At 41.9% G+C, this 15,194-nt stretch overlaps 2 protein-coding genes across 2 annotated transcripts; one reads left to right on the top strand and one right to left on the bottom strand.

The window, feature by feature from the left end:
- Positions 1–3,040: 3,040 nt before the first annotated feature.
- LOC111080087 lies at positions 3,041–4,512 on the bottom strand. Its single transcript, XM_022375493.2, has 2 exons — positions 4,301–4,512; positions 3,041–4,240 (listed from the first exon to the last, which is right to left on the bottom strand). The coding sequence occupies exons 1-2, from the start codon at positions 4,443–4,445 to the stop codon at positions 3,177–3,179; spliced, it is 1,209 nt and encodes a 402-aa protein (XP_022231185.2). The 5' UTR covers positions 4,446–4,512; the 3' UTR covers positions 3,041–3,176.
- A 7,155-nt stretch (positions 4,513–11,667) lies between these two features.
- On the top strand, positions 11,668–14,599 carry LOC111080535. The gene is made up of 4 exons (XM_022376214.2): positions 11,668–11,786; positions 11,862–12,560; positions 12,624–13,653; positions 13,712–14,599. Exons 1-4 carry the CDS (start codon positions 11,745–11,747, stop codon positions 14,218–14,220), a joined length of 2,280 nt encoding a protein of 759 aa, XP_022231906.2. The 5' UTR covers positions 11,668–11,744; the 3' UTR covers positions 14,221–14,599.
- The last annotated feature ends 595 nt before the right edge of the window (positions 14,600–15,194 follow it).

Raw genomic sequence — 15,194 nt, 5'->3', positions numbered from 1 at the left:
CAGAATAACACAGCACGTGACAATTGCGTCAACAGATTTTTCGCTGAGATGAGCACAAAATTGTTAGCAACAAAAGTAAAAAAACGTGAGCAGAGAATGGTCTCAGATGTGGGAGGTGGAAAGAGGATCTGTAGATGGGAATGGGGTTTGGTTTGGGCTATGGCCAGGGGCCCCAGACTGCAGGTTCTACTGTTGCTGTTGCTGTAGTCGTTGACAATATTTATGCAGCAGCAGCAGCAACAGCAGTGGTGGCGGTGGTACCCCAGCAGGAGAACGGAATGGGAATGCTATTCAGAAGGATGCAATGGGAAAGGGAATGGTATCCCAAAAGGAGTCTGAGCTTGGGGGTTGTCTTTCCACTGTTTGTTTTTCCATTTTCATACATTTTACAGCTTTTGTTTTATAATTTGGACCCGCAAGGCGACAAACTCGAGGAGGAAAAAAACAAAGAGAATTATGAAAAAAGAGAAAACAAATATAGATTGGGGCAGAATAGTCGAATGGGAGATACCCAGAAACTTCATTCGGTGCTCAATGGACAGAAAAAACTAGAATGAATAGAGTGCTACAGAAAGACAAGACGGATTAAATAATGCTCCACATAATAGTGTTGCATTTATTTTATATGTACATATATGTATGTACAGACATTTAAGTTAATTTAGAGGTACAAATAATTTGTTTCACTCGAATTCTTTTAAGTCGAATCCTCTGAAGTCGAAGCTAAGTCTAAAATCAATGGCAATTGGACGGTGTTTTCGTGGAAGATATAGTAAGTAAGTAAGTAAGTAATTAAAGCCTTCCTTACATTCCTTACAGAAACCTGTACATACATACCTTCTATCCCCTCATTTTTTTGACAACCGCGTAAATTTTAAAACCCAATCTACTCCCCATGGCAGGGCTTACAGGGCATCTGAAAACTCTCCACCGATCGAACAGCACTTGATGAAGCCTGTTGTTGCTGTTGTTGTTGTTGCTGTGGCTGTTTCTGGCGCTGCTGCTGCTGCTGCTGCTGTGTGTGTCCTGTGGCTGTTTCCGCTTCCTCTTCTGCGCCAGCGAAAAACTCGAAGCTGCGGTAGGTTGCTTCTGGTTCTGGTTCTGGTCCTGCTTGCGTATGGCTATGGCTAAGGTGGTTTTGTTACATTTTGGGGGGGTACACGAAGGCGGTGGGCACGGGCCCAGTACCGCAGTACGTGACGAAGAACAAAAGAAGGCACTTGGGCACTTGCATGTTTCCGGCCAGCGAGAGAGAGAGACGGGGAATGGGAGGGTCCTTGTGCTTCTGGTTTTTACAAAACTTACTTGCTGTTGCTGCTGCTGCGGCTGCTGCTGCTTTTGTTGTATCCACAAAAAAGCACGCTTATGATAATAATGACATTATGTATGGCATATACTATGTGATACGTACGAAATGTTGACAGCCGCAGTCCTTTTTTGCTGCTTGCTTTTTGTTGAACAAACTTCTCTAACGAGCTGAGCCATATGATTTGGATTGGGCCTCAAGAGGGGGAATTATATATTTAAGTTGGTCCAATTTACCCAGTTGAAATGAAATATACGCAGAAATCTTCATGGAACGAATCATTGAAAGACTTTTCTTCTATATAGATTATAATCCCTTTCTGCTTTCCAATGGCAGGTTATTATTTTTATTAGTTTGCCATGAGCAAATATTGACTTTGCGTATTTGTGAAAAATATTTGAAAACTATGGACGACTATTTCTATTTATTTATATAAAATTTTAAACAAACGTTAAACCAAAAACAAACAAAAATCTATGGTAGCACGCAAAATCAACAAACGGAAAATAGGGAAGAGTCAGAAGAGGAGGCAGGCAGGCAGGTAGGAAATATCTCCACAGAGATTGGACGGGTATGGGATCGCAGCTGGTGGGCGTTACTAATGTGTGAGCCAAAAAGCAAACAATTTGCATTTCTCCTAATGAAAAAATAATATTTATATGCTACACAAAAATATTGCATTGAAATACTGGCAACAGTGGAATTTGAAAGGCACGAAAAATGATTGAAATGATCATTGAATATGAAAACCATCTGGAAATGTTTGGGATTAGATGATTTTTTATTAAGGGAAAGTAGACACAAAACATATTAAATTTAATAAAAAAGAAACCATATAAATCGCAGTAGTGCCTCCCCTCCCGACCAAAAAAAGAAAAAGAAAAACCCAACCAATTGGTGATACATAAAGTTCAACAACAAAACACACCCATAAATGTTCCCATTACAAATTAACACTCCATAAATATTATATTCCACATTCTTAAGTGGCACATAATCCGAAACTGTAGCCCGAATTCCCCCCTAGCCCCATGAACATACGCGATCTCCATATGGACGCAAACAGGAAGCTAATCCTGCTCAGTGATATATCAACATATTTATGGTAAACGGGATCAGAGGGCTTAGGGCGCACAAATTTGGGAGCCCAGTCGGTGGTTGAACCATATGTTCCAGTTGATATTTATAGCTCTGAAATGCTCGGCTCGCTTCCACAGCGGTTCCAAGTGCGTGGAGACAAACCGCAAAAACTCCATAAAATTTAATGAACACTCTTTCGACAATCCCATGTGACGACCGCCGGCTGCTTAGCACTTCGCCAGAGTCTTAAGTCTATTAATGTTTAATAAACAATTATTAGACAATATATCTTTGATCTGCTTCCCGATTGAGTGACTGACTCACTGCTGTAGTCTGGCGGGGGCGTAAAAATAAATATCACGCGGCTTTTGTTTAGATCAAAATCCGAAAATTACGCACACGAATTCCATCGAATCATAACAATAACATTTGGAGTCTGCGAAGGAATCGATCAAGAGGCACCTTGACAGCCAGCACTCCCGGAGTGCGAGTTTCCAAAGAGCCGCAGAACTGTACTTTGATGTTAGACTTGTATGAGCTCCAATTTTCCAGGGAAATATATATTTCGTGCTTAGAGATCCCAGCGAAAATTGAAAATTTTAAATTGTAGCTGCTGAAACATTGGATGTAGGATGGCATAGAATAATTACAGGATGATAGCATTTGGTTTTTTAATTAAAAAAAAATTAAGAGTAGATGACTAGTTCTTCAGGTAGACATTGTGGATGGTACATAGATGATAGAGCGTCCTGGGCAGATCGTCATGTTAGTCAGTTATCTGTTCAGTAACCTACACGAGCATATTACGCATAAAATCAATAATGTAGTGATAAATATTGCTCTCAAAATCCAAAAATATGCCCTCGTAGCTGCAGTCGAGTTCGACTTTGACCATTGGCACACCAGAAATGGATGGCATCTTGCTGATGGTATGAGGCAGCTTCAAAGCGTACAGAAGTGTGATTGCCTTCTCCCTCACAGTCTTAAAGTCGTTCGAATTGATAACTTTGAAGCCCTCCGCTTTGAGCTCCTGCGGCAATTTCTTGAAATAGTTGTGACGTTCGCAGATTGGGACAGTTTTAGTTTTATGTTCGTAAGTTTTGATGATTTTACGAAAGGTCTCGAACATGCGCTGTTTTTCGAACTCATCCTCAATGTCTGGGATGTCAGTGGCGACACTGGCAGGGGTTGCCTTTTCAATGACTCTGCTCACGGGAATGTCAGGGATGGGGACGGGAACGGGGACCACCTCCTCTTCCGACACACTTATCTGTTCTTCTTCCGAGTCTTGGGACTTTTGACTGCTCACCTCTGGAAGCACTGGGCTATGGGCTACTTCCACGGGACTACTTTCTGGACCCTCCGCAATGCGGAGTACTTCCAAGACACTGCCCAAGCACTGTACCTCCGTGGAGGTTGACTTGGAGGCCTGCTTCCCAACACTGCTCACTATTACTTCTGTTAGGGGTGTCTCCTCCAATCCACCCCTCACTAGCAACACCGGTAGGGCGAGCTTTTCCAGGAAACTCTTGCCTGGCACCTCCACGATGGGAACATTCTCCAGGACTCTGTTTCCCATTCGCACTTCCGTGGTGGTGGCCACTTCTAAGATGCTGCTCTGTGGCATGTCCGAACCATTACCGATGGACTCACTACTAGCCACCAGGATCAGCAGCTCCCGCAGACCTTTCACTTGCTTGATCTTGAGTAAGCGCACCTCCCAGAAGATATCCCCTTTTTGAATGTACGGCAAACAGTCCTTTTGTTGTATGATCGCTCGGACCGCAGGATGCAACATTATCTGCGCCCAAACATTCCTTGCCGCCACATGCGAGGCACACTGCTTCGAACGGCCTGTCGAAAGGGAATTTAATAAACTTTTGAAACCGGAAAAATTACCATCGAGAGTTCTACCAGTGGCACAGCCTTTGATACCTTGAAGCTCTAGCTTGCAGCGGAATTCTCTATTGGGTTCGGCTTCAATTTCGAATATCGGTGCATTTAGCTTTAGTTTTACACAGAATTCTTTAAGGTACGAAACGAGATTACGGGCTTCCATTTTTAACGTACTGAATTCAACTAAATTTATCGTTTTTTCTGCTGTCTGAATGACTTACAGAGTTAGGTTTTTGGCTAGCACTCAGCCTACCCAGTTGAAGTGATGACAATTCAACACATAAAGTTGAGTAGTTTTTAGAAATGTATAAAGAATGTCATACGAGCGAAGCGCTCGCTACCATTTCGCTAAGAAAGACCTACCAAGGAAGCGCTGGCTTTAAAACCAAATTTCAAATTCCGCGCCCAGCTGTGGGTTGTGGAAATGGATAACAGCTGTTTTTCGGTTTTAATTTTTTGCAAAACATCGATAGCACCATCGCCAACAGAAGTATCTAGTCAGTTAGCCCAACTAGCTAATAGCATTTTTACACTGGGCCGTATCGTTGGATTTTTACTTTAAATGGAAAATGCGACAATGATCCCCTTAAGAGCCCTGTGGATAGAAGAAGACAATGATGCGGCCACTAACCATACAGTATATAGATGTGCCAGTTCGTACAACGAACGTGTCGCAGCTGAGTTTCCAGCGTACGTTCCCAGGTCTTCGGCTCTGGGGCTGACCGCGTTCGGCTCTGGGAATGACCGCGTTCGGCTCATAACGTGACACGAGCCGACTGGCAGCAAGCGTGTATGTGTGTACGTATAACACTCCAAAATATATGATTGTATGCATGGAATAATTTTTAACTACCTAAACCGATTCTGTCTTGAGATTTCAGGTTACGTAAATGTGTGTGTGCCATGTATTCTCACATGCTGTGCTTGTGTGGGTTCTACAATCTTTGGCCCCTTGAACCGAAATTGGTTTTTATTCCCGTACTCAAAAAGAGTTAAGGGTTATATTGTATTTGTGGTAAAAGTGGATGTGTGTAACGCAGATAAGGAAACGTTTCCGACCACATAAAGTATATATACTCATAAACAGTAGAGTAGAGTCGCGTCCCCAGAAGCGACTCTCACGTTTCTTCTTGTTTCGATCTAATTTCTTTCATTTTCTGCCTCCACTTTCCACCGCTCAAATGGCAGAAAACCGTTAAATTCAAATCTGAGATACCAGGCGCACAGAAATCAGCAGAAGATCGCTGCTTGTTTTTAAATCTTCGTTTTTTCTTGTTTCTCTTCGTTTCTCGTTGCCCTCTCTTTTCGCTCTAATTTTTTTCATTTTCTGCCTCCACTTTCCACCGCTCAAATGGCAGAAAACCGTTAAATTCAAATCTGAGACACCAGGCGCACAGAAATCAGCAGAAGGTCGCTGCTTTTTTTTAATTCTCGTTTTTTCTTGTTTCTCTTTGTATTTCGTTGCTCTCTCCTTTCGCTCTAATTTTTCTCATTTTCTGCCTCCACTTTTCACCGCTCAAATGGAAGAAAACCGTTAAATTCAAATCTGAGACACCAGGCGCACAGAAATCAGTAGTAGGCCGCTGGTTTTTTTAAATTCTCTTTTTTTCTTGGTTCTCTCTGTTTCTCGTTGCTCTCTCTTTTCGCTAAAATTTTTCTCATTTTCTGCCTCCACTTTCCACCGCTCAAATGGCAGAAAACCGTTAAATTCAAATCTGAGATACCAGGCGCACAGAAATCATCAGAAGGTCGCTGGTTTTTTTTTAATTCTCGTTTTTTCTTGTTTCTCTTTGTATTTCGTTGCTCTCTCTTTTCGCTCTAATTTTTTTCATTTTCTGCCTCCACTTTCCACCGCTCAAATGGCAGAAAACCGTTAAATTCAAATCTGAGACACCAGGCGCACAGAAATCAGCAGAAGGTCGCTGCTTTTTTTTAATTCTCGTTTTTTCGTGTTTCTCTTTGTATTTCGTTGCTCTCTCTTTTCGCTCTAATTTTTCTCATTTTCTGCCTCCACTTTTCACCGCTCAAATGGCAGAAAACCGTTAAATTCAAATCTGAGATACCAGGCGCACAGAAATCAGCAGAAGGTCGCTGCTTTTTTTTAATTCTCGTTTTTTCTTGTCTCTCTTTGTTTCTCGTTGCTCTCTCTTTTCGCTCTAATTTTTCTCATTTTCTGCCTCCACTTTCCACCGCTCAAATGGCAGAAAACCGTTAAATTCAAATCTGAGATACCAGGCGCACAGAAATCAGCAGAAGGTCGCTGCTTTTTTTTAATTCTCGTTTTTTCTTGTTTCTCTTTGTATTTCGTTGCTCTCTCTTTTCGCTACAATTTTTCTCATTTTCTGCCTCCACTTTCCACCGCTCAAATGGCAGAAAACCGTTAAATTCAAATCTGAGATACCAGGCGCACAGAAATCAGCAGAAGGTCGCTGCTTTTTTTAATTCTCGTTTTTTCTTGTTTCTCTTTGTATTTCGTTGCTCTCTCTTTTCGCTACAATTTTTCTCATTTTCTGCCTCCACTTTCCACCGATCAAATGGCAGAAAACCGTTAAATTCAAATCTGAGATACCAGGCGCACAGAAATCAGCAGAAGATCGCTGCTTGTTTTTAAATCTTCGTTTTTTCTTGTTTCTCTTCGTTTCTCGTTGCCCTCTCTTTTCGCTCTAATTTTTTTCATTTTCTGCCTCCACTTTCCACCGCTCAAATGGCAGAAAACCGTTAAATTCAAATCTGAGACACCAGGCGCACAGAAATCAGCAGAAGGTCACTGCTTTTTTTAAATTCTCGTTTTTTCTTGTTTCTCTTTGTATTTCGCTGCTCTCTCTTTTCGCTACAATTTTTCTCATTTTCTGCCTCCACTTTCCACCGCTCAAATGGCAGAAAACCGTTAAATTCAAATCTGAGATACCAGGCGCACAGAAATCAGCAGAAGGTCGCTGGTTTTTTTAAATTCTCGTTTTTTCTTGTTTCTCTTTGTTTCTCGTTGCTCTCTCTTTTCACTCCAATTTTTCTCATTTTCTGCCTCCACTTTCCACCGCTCAAGTGGCAGAAAACCGTTAAATTCAAATCTGAGATACCAGGCGCACAGAAATCATCAGAAGGTCGCTGGTTTTTTTAAATTCTCGTTTTTTCTTGTTTCTCTTTGTATTTCGTTGCTCTCTCTTTGCGCTCTAATTTTTCGCATTTTCTGCCTCCACTTTCCACCGCTCAAATGGCAGAAAACCGTTAAATTCAAATCTGAGATACCAGGCGCACAGAAATCAGCAGAAGGCCGCTGCTTTTTTTTAATTCTCGTTTTTTCTTGTTTCTCTTTGTATTTCGTTGCTCTCTCTTTTCGCTACAATTTTTCTCATTTTCTGCCTCCACTTTCCACCGCTCAAATGGCAGAAAACCGTTAAATTCAAATCTGAGATACCAGGCGCACAGAAATCAGCAGAAGGTCGCTGGTTTTTTTAAATTCTCGTTTTTTCTTGTTTCTCTTTGTTTCTCGTTGCTCTCTCTTTTCACTCCAATTTTTCTCATTTTCTGCCTCCACTTTCCACCGCTCAAATGGCAGAAAACCGTTAAATTCAAATCTGAGATACCAGGCGCACAGAAATCAGCAGAAGGTCGCTGGTTTTTTTAAATTCTCGTTTTTTCTTGTTTCTATTTGTTTCTCGTTGCTCTCTCTTTTCGCTCCAATTTTTCTCATTTTCTGCCTCCACTTTCCACCGCTCAAATGGCAGAAAACCGTTAAATTCAAATCTGAGATACCAGGCGCACAGAAATCAGCAGAAGGTCGCTGGTTTTTTTAAATTCTCGTTTTTTCTTGTTTCTCTTTGTTTCTCGTTGCTCCTCCCCAATTTTCTTTCTGCCCCACCCACCGCAAAAAAGAGACCAGGCGCACAGAAAAAGAAGGTGCTGTTTTTTAATTCTCGTTTTTCTTGTTTCTCTTTGTTTTCGTTGCTCTCTCTTTTCGCTCCAATTTTTCTCATTTTCTGCCTCCACTTTCCACCGCTCAAATGGCAGAAAACCGTTAAATTCAAATCTGAGATACCAGGCGCACAGAAATCAGCAGAAGGCCGCTGGTTTTTTTAAATTCTCGTTTTTTCTTGTTTCTCTTTGTATTTCGTTGCTCTCTCTTTTCGCTCTAATTTTTCGCATTTTCTGCCTCCACTTTCCACCGCTCAAATGGCAGAAAACCGTTAAATTCAAATCTGAGATACCAGGCGCACAGAAATCAGCAGAAGGTCGCTGCTTTTTTTTTAGTTCTCGTTTTTTCTTGTTTCTCTTTGTATTTCGTTGCTCTCTCTTTTCGCTCTAATTTTTCGCATTTTCTGCCTCCACTTTCCACCGCTCAAATAGCAGAAAAACGTTAAATTCAAATCTGAGATACCAGGCGTACAGAAATCAGCAGAAGGTCGCTGCTTTTTTTTTAGTTCTTGTTTTTTCTTGTTTCTCTTTGTTTCTCGTTGCTCTCTCTTTTCGCTCTAATTTTTCTCATTTTCTGCCTCCACGTTCCACCGCTCAAATGGCAGAAACCGTTAAATTCAAATCTGAGATATCAGGCACACAGAAATCAGCAGAAGGTCGCTGCTTTTTTTTTAGTTCTTGTTTTTTCTTGTTTCTCTTTGTATTTCGTTGCTCTCTCTTTTCGCTCTAATTTTTCTCATTTTCTGCCTCCATTTCCACCGCTCAAATGGCAGAAAAACGTTAAATTCAAATCTGAGATACCAGGCGCACAGAAATCAGCAGAAGGTCGCTGCTTTTTTTTTAGTTCATGTTTTTTCTTGTTTCTCTTTGTATTTCGTTGCTCTCTCTTTTCGCTCTAATTTTTCTCATTTTCTGCCTCCACTTTCCACCGCTCAAATAGCAGAAAAACGTTAAATTCAAATCTGAGATACCAGGCACACAGAAATCAGCAGAAGGTCGCTGGTTTTTTTAAATTCTCTTTTTCTTATTTCTACTATAGAGAAACAACAAAAAAGAAATTTAAAAAAACCAGCGACCTTCTGCTGATTTCTGTGCGCCTGGTATCTCAGATTTGAATTTAACGGTTTTCTGCCATTTGAGCGGTGGAAAGTGGAGGCAGAAAATGAGAAAAATTGGAGCGAAAAGAGAGAGCAACGAGAAACAAAGAGAAACAAGAAAAAACAAGAACTAAAAAAAAAGCAGCGACCTTCTGCTGATTTCTGTGCGCCTGGTATCTCAGATTTGAATTTAACGTTTTTCTGCCATTTGAGCGGTGGAAAGTGGAGGCAGAAAATGAGAAAAATTGTAGCGAAAAGAGAGAGCAACAAAATACAAAGAGAAACAACAAAAAACGAGAATTTAAAAAAACCAGCGACCTTCTGCTGATTTCTGTGCGCCTGGTATCTCAGATTTGAATTTAACGGTTTTCTGCCATTTGAGCGGTGGAAAGTGGAGGCAGAAAATGAGAAAAATTGGAGCGAAAAGAGAGAGCAACGAGAAACAAAGAGAAACAAGAAAAAACAAGAACTAAAAAAAAAGCAGCGACCTTCTGCTGATTTCTGTGCGCCTGGTATCTCAGATTTGAATTTAACGGTTTTCTGCCATTTGAGCGGTGGAAATGGAGGCAGAAAATGAGAAAAATTAGAGCGAAAAGAGAGAGAAACGAGAAACAAAGAGAAACAAAAAAAAACGAGAATTTAAAAAAAGCAGCGACCTTCTGCTGATTTCTGTGCGCCTGGTATCTCAGATTTGAATTTAATGGTTTTCTGCCATTTGAGCGGTGGAAAGTAGAGGCAGAAAATGCGAAAAATTAGAGCGAAAAGAGAGAGAAACGAGAAACAAAGAGAAACAAAAAAAAACGAGAATTAAAAAAAAACAGCGACCTTCTGCTGATTTCTGTGCGCCTGGTATCTCAGATTTGAATTTAGCGGTTTTCTGCCATTTGAGCGGTGGAAAGTGGAGGCAGAAAATGAGAAAAATTAGAGCGAAAAGAGAGAGCAACGAAATACAAAGAGAAACAAGAAAAAACATGAACTAAAAAAAAAGCAGCGACCTTCTGCTGATTTCTGTGCGCCTGGTATCTCAGATTTGAATTTAACGGTTTTCTGCCATTTGAGCGGTGGAAAGTGGAGGCAGAAAATGAGAAAAATTGGAGCGAAAAGAGAGAGCAACGAGAAACAAAGAGAAACAAGAAAAAACGAGAATTTAAAAAAACCAGCGACCTTCTTCTGATTTCTGTGCGCCTGGTATCTCAGATTTGAATTTAACGGTTTTCTGCCATTTGAGCGGTGGAAAGTGGAGGCAGAAAATGAGAAAAATTGGAGCGAAAAGAGAGAGCAACGAAATACAAAGAGAAACAAGAAAAAACGAGAATTTAAAAAAACCAGCGACCTTCTGCTGATTTCTGTGCGCCTGGTATCTCAGATTTGAATTTAACGGTTTTCTGCCATTTGAGCGGTGGAAAGTGGAGGCAGAAAATGCGAAAAATTAGAGCGAAAAGAGAGAGCAACGAAATACAAAGAGAAACAAGAAAAAACGAGAATTAAAAAAAGCAGCGACCTTCTGCTGATTTCTGTGCGCCTGGTATCTCAGATTTGAATTTAACGGTTTTCTGCCATTTGAGCGGTGGAAAGTGGAGTCAGAAAATGAGAAAAATTGTAGCGAAAAGAGAGAGCAACGAGAAACAAAAAGAAACAAGAAAAAACGAGAATTTAAAAATAGCAGCCGCCTTCTGCTGATTTCTGTGCGCCTGGTATCTCAGATTTGAATTTAACGGTTTCTGCCATCTGAGCGGTGGAAAGTGGAGGCAAAAATGTGAAAAATTAGAGCGAAAAGAGAGAGCAACGTGAAACAAAGAGAAACAAGAAAAAAAGAGAATTAAAAAAAGCAGCGACCTTCTGCTGATTTCTGTGCGCCTGGTATCTCAGATTTGAATTTAACGGTTTTCTGCCATTTGAGCGGTGGAAAGTGGAGGCAGAAAATGAAAAAAATTAGATCGAAACGAGAAGAAACGTGAGATTCGCTTCTGGGGACGAACTATCATCGGATCTATCTATCGAATAAAACTATTTTTTTAGGGCTGAGAGGGCCAACTAGCTGGTAATCTTAAACGGAATATCAAAATCGAGAATATCAACGTTGAATGTTTTGAAAAAAAACAATCGATACTATTGTAATAGTATCGGGCTCAAATAATTATTAAAAAACCATTGAAACTTTTTAGGAACTTGTCCATTGTAAAAATTAGTTACAAATTAGTTAAAAAATAGTTAAAAATTTGTTTACAAATTTGTCTTCGTATTTTATAGCATCCAATCCAAACATATCAAAATCGCAACGACTGTAGCTCGATACCATCATGATAGTCTGAAAACCATCGATGGTAGAGGCTAGCAGCAAAATATCGATACTATCGATAGTGCCCTCTTTGGTTTGACACCTCTAAGTTAACTACCAAAACAAAAAAAATATAATTTTTTAATTTAATGAATTGCCGTATGAAACAAGCAAAATGGAGCGCAAAGAAGTGGACGCACAGCAGTACATTGATCACGTAAGTAGATGAAATGGAATTGTGGTATGTAATTGCTGGATTTACCTGCTTTTTCATTGTGTATCTTATAAATAGACGCTGCTGGCCTCGGAGCTAATGCGGGATCCAAACCACTTTATCATGGATCTGATCGATCACACAGGAGTATTCCCCAAAGCCGAGGGACCCACTAACCTGACCACCAGCACAGGAAATCCCCCCAATGATGGGAGTAGCGGCTACGTGGAGAAAGATCCGCTGACGCCGGAACTGAACTTTCACAACACAATCTTCCAGTTTGTAAACAAGCATGTGAACGAGTCCTCCTCCGCGAACGGCGTGGTGGGGCCGGTGGTGTCGCAGCAAGTGCCGCAGCCTGCCTTCCCAGCCCTGGCCATAGAGCCCACCGTTCCCATCGATGTGTCTGCGGGCCTCCACGCTGTTGATGATGATGATCTTTTGTATGTCCACAATGCGCTAATGACCAATGCCCGCAAGGTGCTGCCCCACAAGAAACGCATCTCCAGGAAGCTTAAGGGCAACATCGAGGCGGAGATGGAGCAGCAGCAGCACAAGCATGTCGTCCAGCATGTGCCCCCCGTGGCATCCCTCTATAGCTGTGAGATCTGCGGATATGCAGTGCACACACAGTTGGATTTTTTCGCACATCTTAAGCAGCACTATGAGCCACCAATGGCCATGGAACAGCGACTGGAAGTTCCCATCCAACAACAGCAGCAGCAAGAACAGCAAAAAGAGCCACTGGACATGTGCGGTCTCTCAACACAGGATAAAGCGAGTATCTGGCTTTCCAGAGATATATTTCGCATACTAATATCTGTCCCTATTCCCCTACAGCTGCAACAGGAGCAAGCCAAGCTGGATCAAGTCTTTCACGATGTTCAGCTGAACTTTGAGAACTTTCACCCCATCAGCCATGTGGATCACAATGTGGGCGTGAACGTGGGTGTAGGAGTGCCTGTAAATGTCAACGATGTTGGCGTCAATATGGTCATGCATGGCGAAGCCACAGACAAACTAAATACCGTGGTGGCCACCAGCACCACGCCCAATGTCAACGTCAACGTTGTGCCCGTTGTGGATGATGTGGAGTTCAGTGACACCGAGGACATGCTCGAGGGCATACGGAACGTAGTGGACAAGGTGTCTATCGAGGACACTTGCGATGAGCTGGTGGACTTGGAGCTAACCACTGCCACAATACGAGCGCCCTGGTTTAACAACAACTTCAGTGACATCACATTCCCAGGGCTGCTGCTGCCAGGAGAGCCGCCTCCAGCGACAACGGAGCAAAGGGCGACGCCGCTGATTAAAGAGAATCATCAAAATGAAACAGAGCAGATGGATTTGGATTTCCTCAATGCCACCAAACGAGAGGAGCTAAATGAAGTGAAAATGGAGAAGGGGCTGGAAAAACCCCTCGAGGGGATGGAACAGCCCTTACTGGTGGCGCCACCAATGTGCTGTACCTCTCCGGCTCCTCCTGCTGCGCCACCGCCTGGCTCGGTCATTGAACAGCTGCGTCGATCCCCGCTATTCATACACGAAGCCGCCTTCAAACTGGAGGCTGATGAAATGCCCGACGACAGTGCACCGCCCTCACCATTCGAAAATGGCGACGTCGATGGAGAGGATGAAGACATTACCGATGGCTATGCCATGGAGAGCAAAGACACGAGTCCGAGCGAGGACTCGCCGAGCAAAACGAGGAGGAAACACTTTTGTGACAAATGCAACAGGGATTTCAATTCGTATAATGCACTCAAATACCATCAATATACACATAACCAGGAGCGCTCCCACAAGTGCAGAAGCTGCGAAAGATCCTTCTACAACCAGAGTGCGCTCACGGCTCACGAGAAAATGCGTAAGAGATAGTCCCTTATGTAAAAACCAATTCATACAATCTCTTTTTCCGCCAACAGACTCTGGGGTAAAGCCCTTCGAGTGCGAGAAATGCGACTCAAAGTTCCGACAATGGGGCGATCTGAAATACCACATCATCTCCAGGCACAGCGACATCAAGGCCCACATGTGCGAGTTCTGCGGCAAGAGCTTTTCCCGAAGGTACTCCCTGGTGCTGCACCGACGGATCCACACCAGCGAGCGGAATTACGCCTGCCAGTACTGCGACAAAACCTTTCGGGCGAGTTCCTACCTTCTGAGCCACGTCAAGGTGCACACGGGAGAGCGACCGCACGAGTGCTCCGTTTGCCAGAAGAGGTTTCGCGTCTCGGGGGATCTTAAGCGGCATTCCCGCATTCACGATCCCGCTAGAAGCAGCCAACCTCCCGCCGCAAAGGTGAAGAAAAAAAAGCTGAAGCAAATCAAAGACGACGACGAGAATGAAGAGAAGGAGGTGGTGGTTGCCACCCGTAAACATAAGTCTGACGCCCCGTGCGACGAATCTGAGCAGGAAATCCTAGGCTTATAGCCATGCTGTGCCAAGGTTTCTTCAATATAGTATTAGCAAAGATTTAAGAACACATGGATGTCGCATGTGAGTCGAAAAGTACACGAAGAGAGTGAGAATGTAAGCATGAGCCATCGGAATACTGCATAGTATTGCTTGTATGCGCCAACTATGTGTACCATAATCGTTTGTACTAGTAAATTATAAATCCTAAGATTTTTGTACCATACAACATATTTGTAAATATCAAGTACGTAATTATACATAATTATACTTCCTCGTAAATGTTCCAATCTATTCTCTCCACATGTTCCCGTTAGTGGGGAATCACTCGCCACATTCCACAATGCATCTTGTACACGTTGCAAGTGTCCACGGATATCCATTAAATAAAAAGTCACTCGAAACTCTATTGCAGAGCATTTCTTTATTATTTTTCATGTTTTTCTTCTGTCTTCATTTCATTTTTCAGTTTTACTCAAAAGTTTCACTGTTTTCTCTTTTTAATATTTTTCTTTCTCTCTTTTTGCACTTGTACCGTTCATCGACTTAGATGTTAATGAGTAAGATACATATACATACATATATATATATGTGTTTGTGTATATATATATATATATATATATATATTAAATATATATCGTTAATATTAATGTAACTATGTACAACACAAGTGTCTGGGGCCGCCTGACATCGTTCCCAAACTCAATGAAATCTTTGTATTCATTTGTTTACAACATAATTTGTATTTCTCTTTTTTTTATTATTCATCATTTTCGTTCAGTTTTTTTTTTTGTTTCTCAAAAATATTCAACATAAACGCAGCCATACATTTCCATAGATTTGTGTGTGCTTTTCCCTATTTCGTTATTTCACAATATTTTCTTTTAAGAACTTATAAACTAAAATCCTAGTATTGGTTGCTTCACATGCTTCTCTTCTCTCCTGCTTTAATGTACGCTCAGTCCATGATATCTTCCATTTCTCCATTTTAT

Source organism: Drosophila obscura, unplaced genomic scaffold, assembly GCF_018151105.1.
Source record: "Drosophila obscura isolate BZ-5 IFL unplaced genomic scaffold, ASM1815110v1 contig_36, whole genome shotgun sequence".
Taxonomy (NCBI): domain Eukaryota; kingdom Metazoa; phylum Arthropoda; class Insecta; order Diptera; family Drosophilidae; genus Drosophila; species Drosophila obscura.
This window is presented reverse-complemented; position numbering and strand designations above follow the sequence as displayed.

Coding starts and splice junctions, on each gene's coding strand:
- LOC111080087 (XM_022375493.2), bottom strand. CDS start 4,445: ATGGAAGCCCGTAATCTCGTTTCGTACCTTAAAGAATTCTGTGTAAAA. Junction 4,241..4,300: donor TATCAAAGGCTGTGCCACTG/GTAGAACTCTCG, acceptor CCCTTTCGACAG/GCCGTTCGAAGCAGTGTGCC.
- LOC111080535 (XM_022376214.2), top strand. CDS start 11,745: ATGGAGCGCAAAGAAGTGGACGCACAGCAGTACATTGATCAC. Junction 11,787..11,861: donor CACAGCAGTACATTGATCAC/GTAAGTAGATGA, acceptor TCTTATAAATAG/ACGCTGCTGGCCTCGGAGCT. Junction 12,561..12,623: donor GTCTCTCAACACAGGATAAA/GCGAGTATCTGG, acceptor ATTCCCCTACAG/CTGCAACAGGAGCAAGCCAA.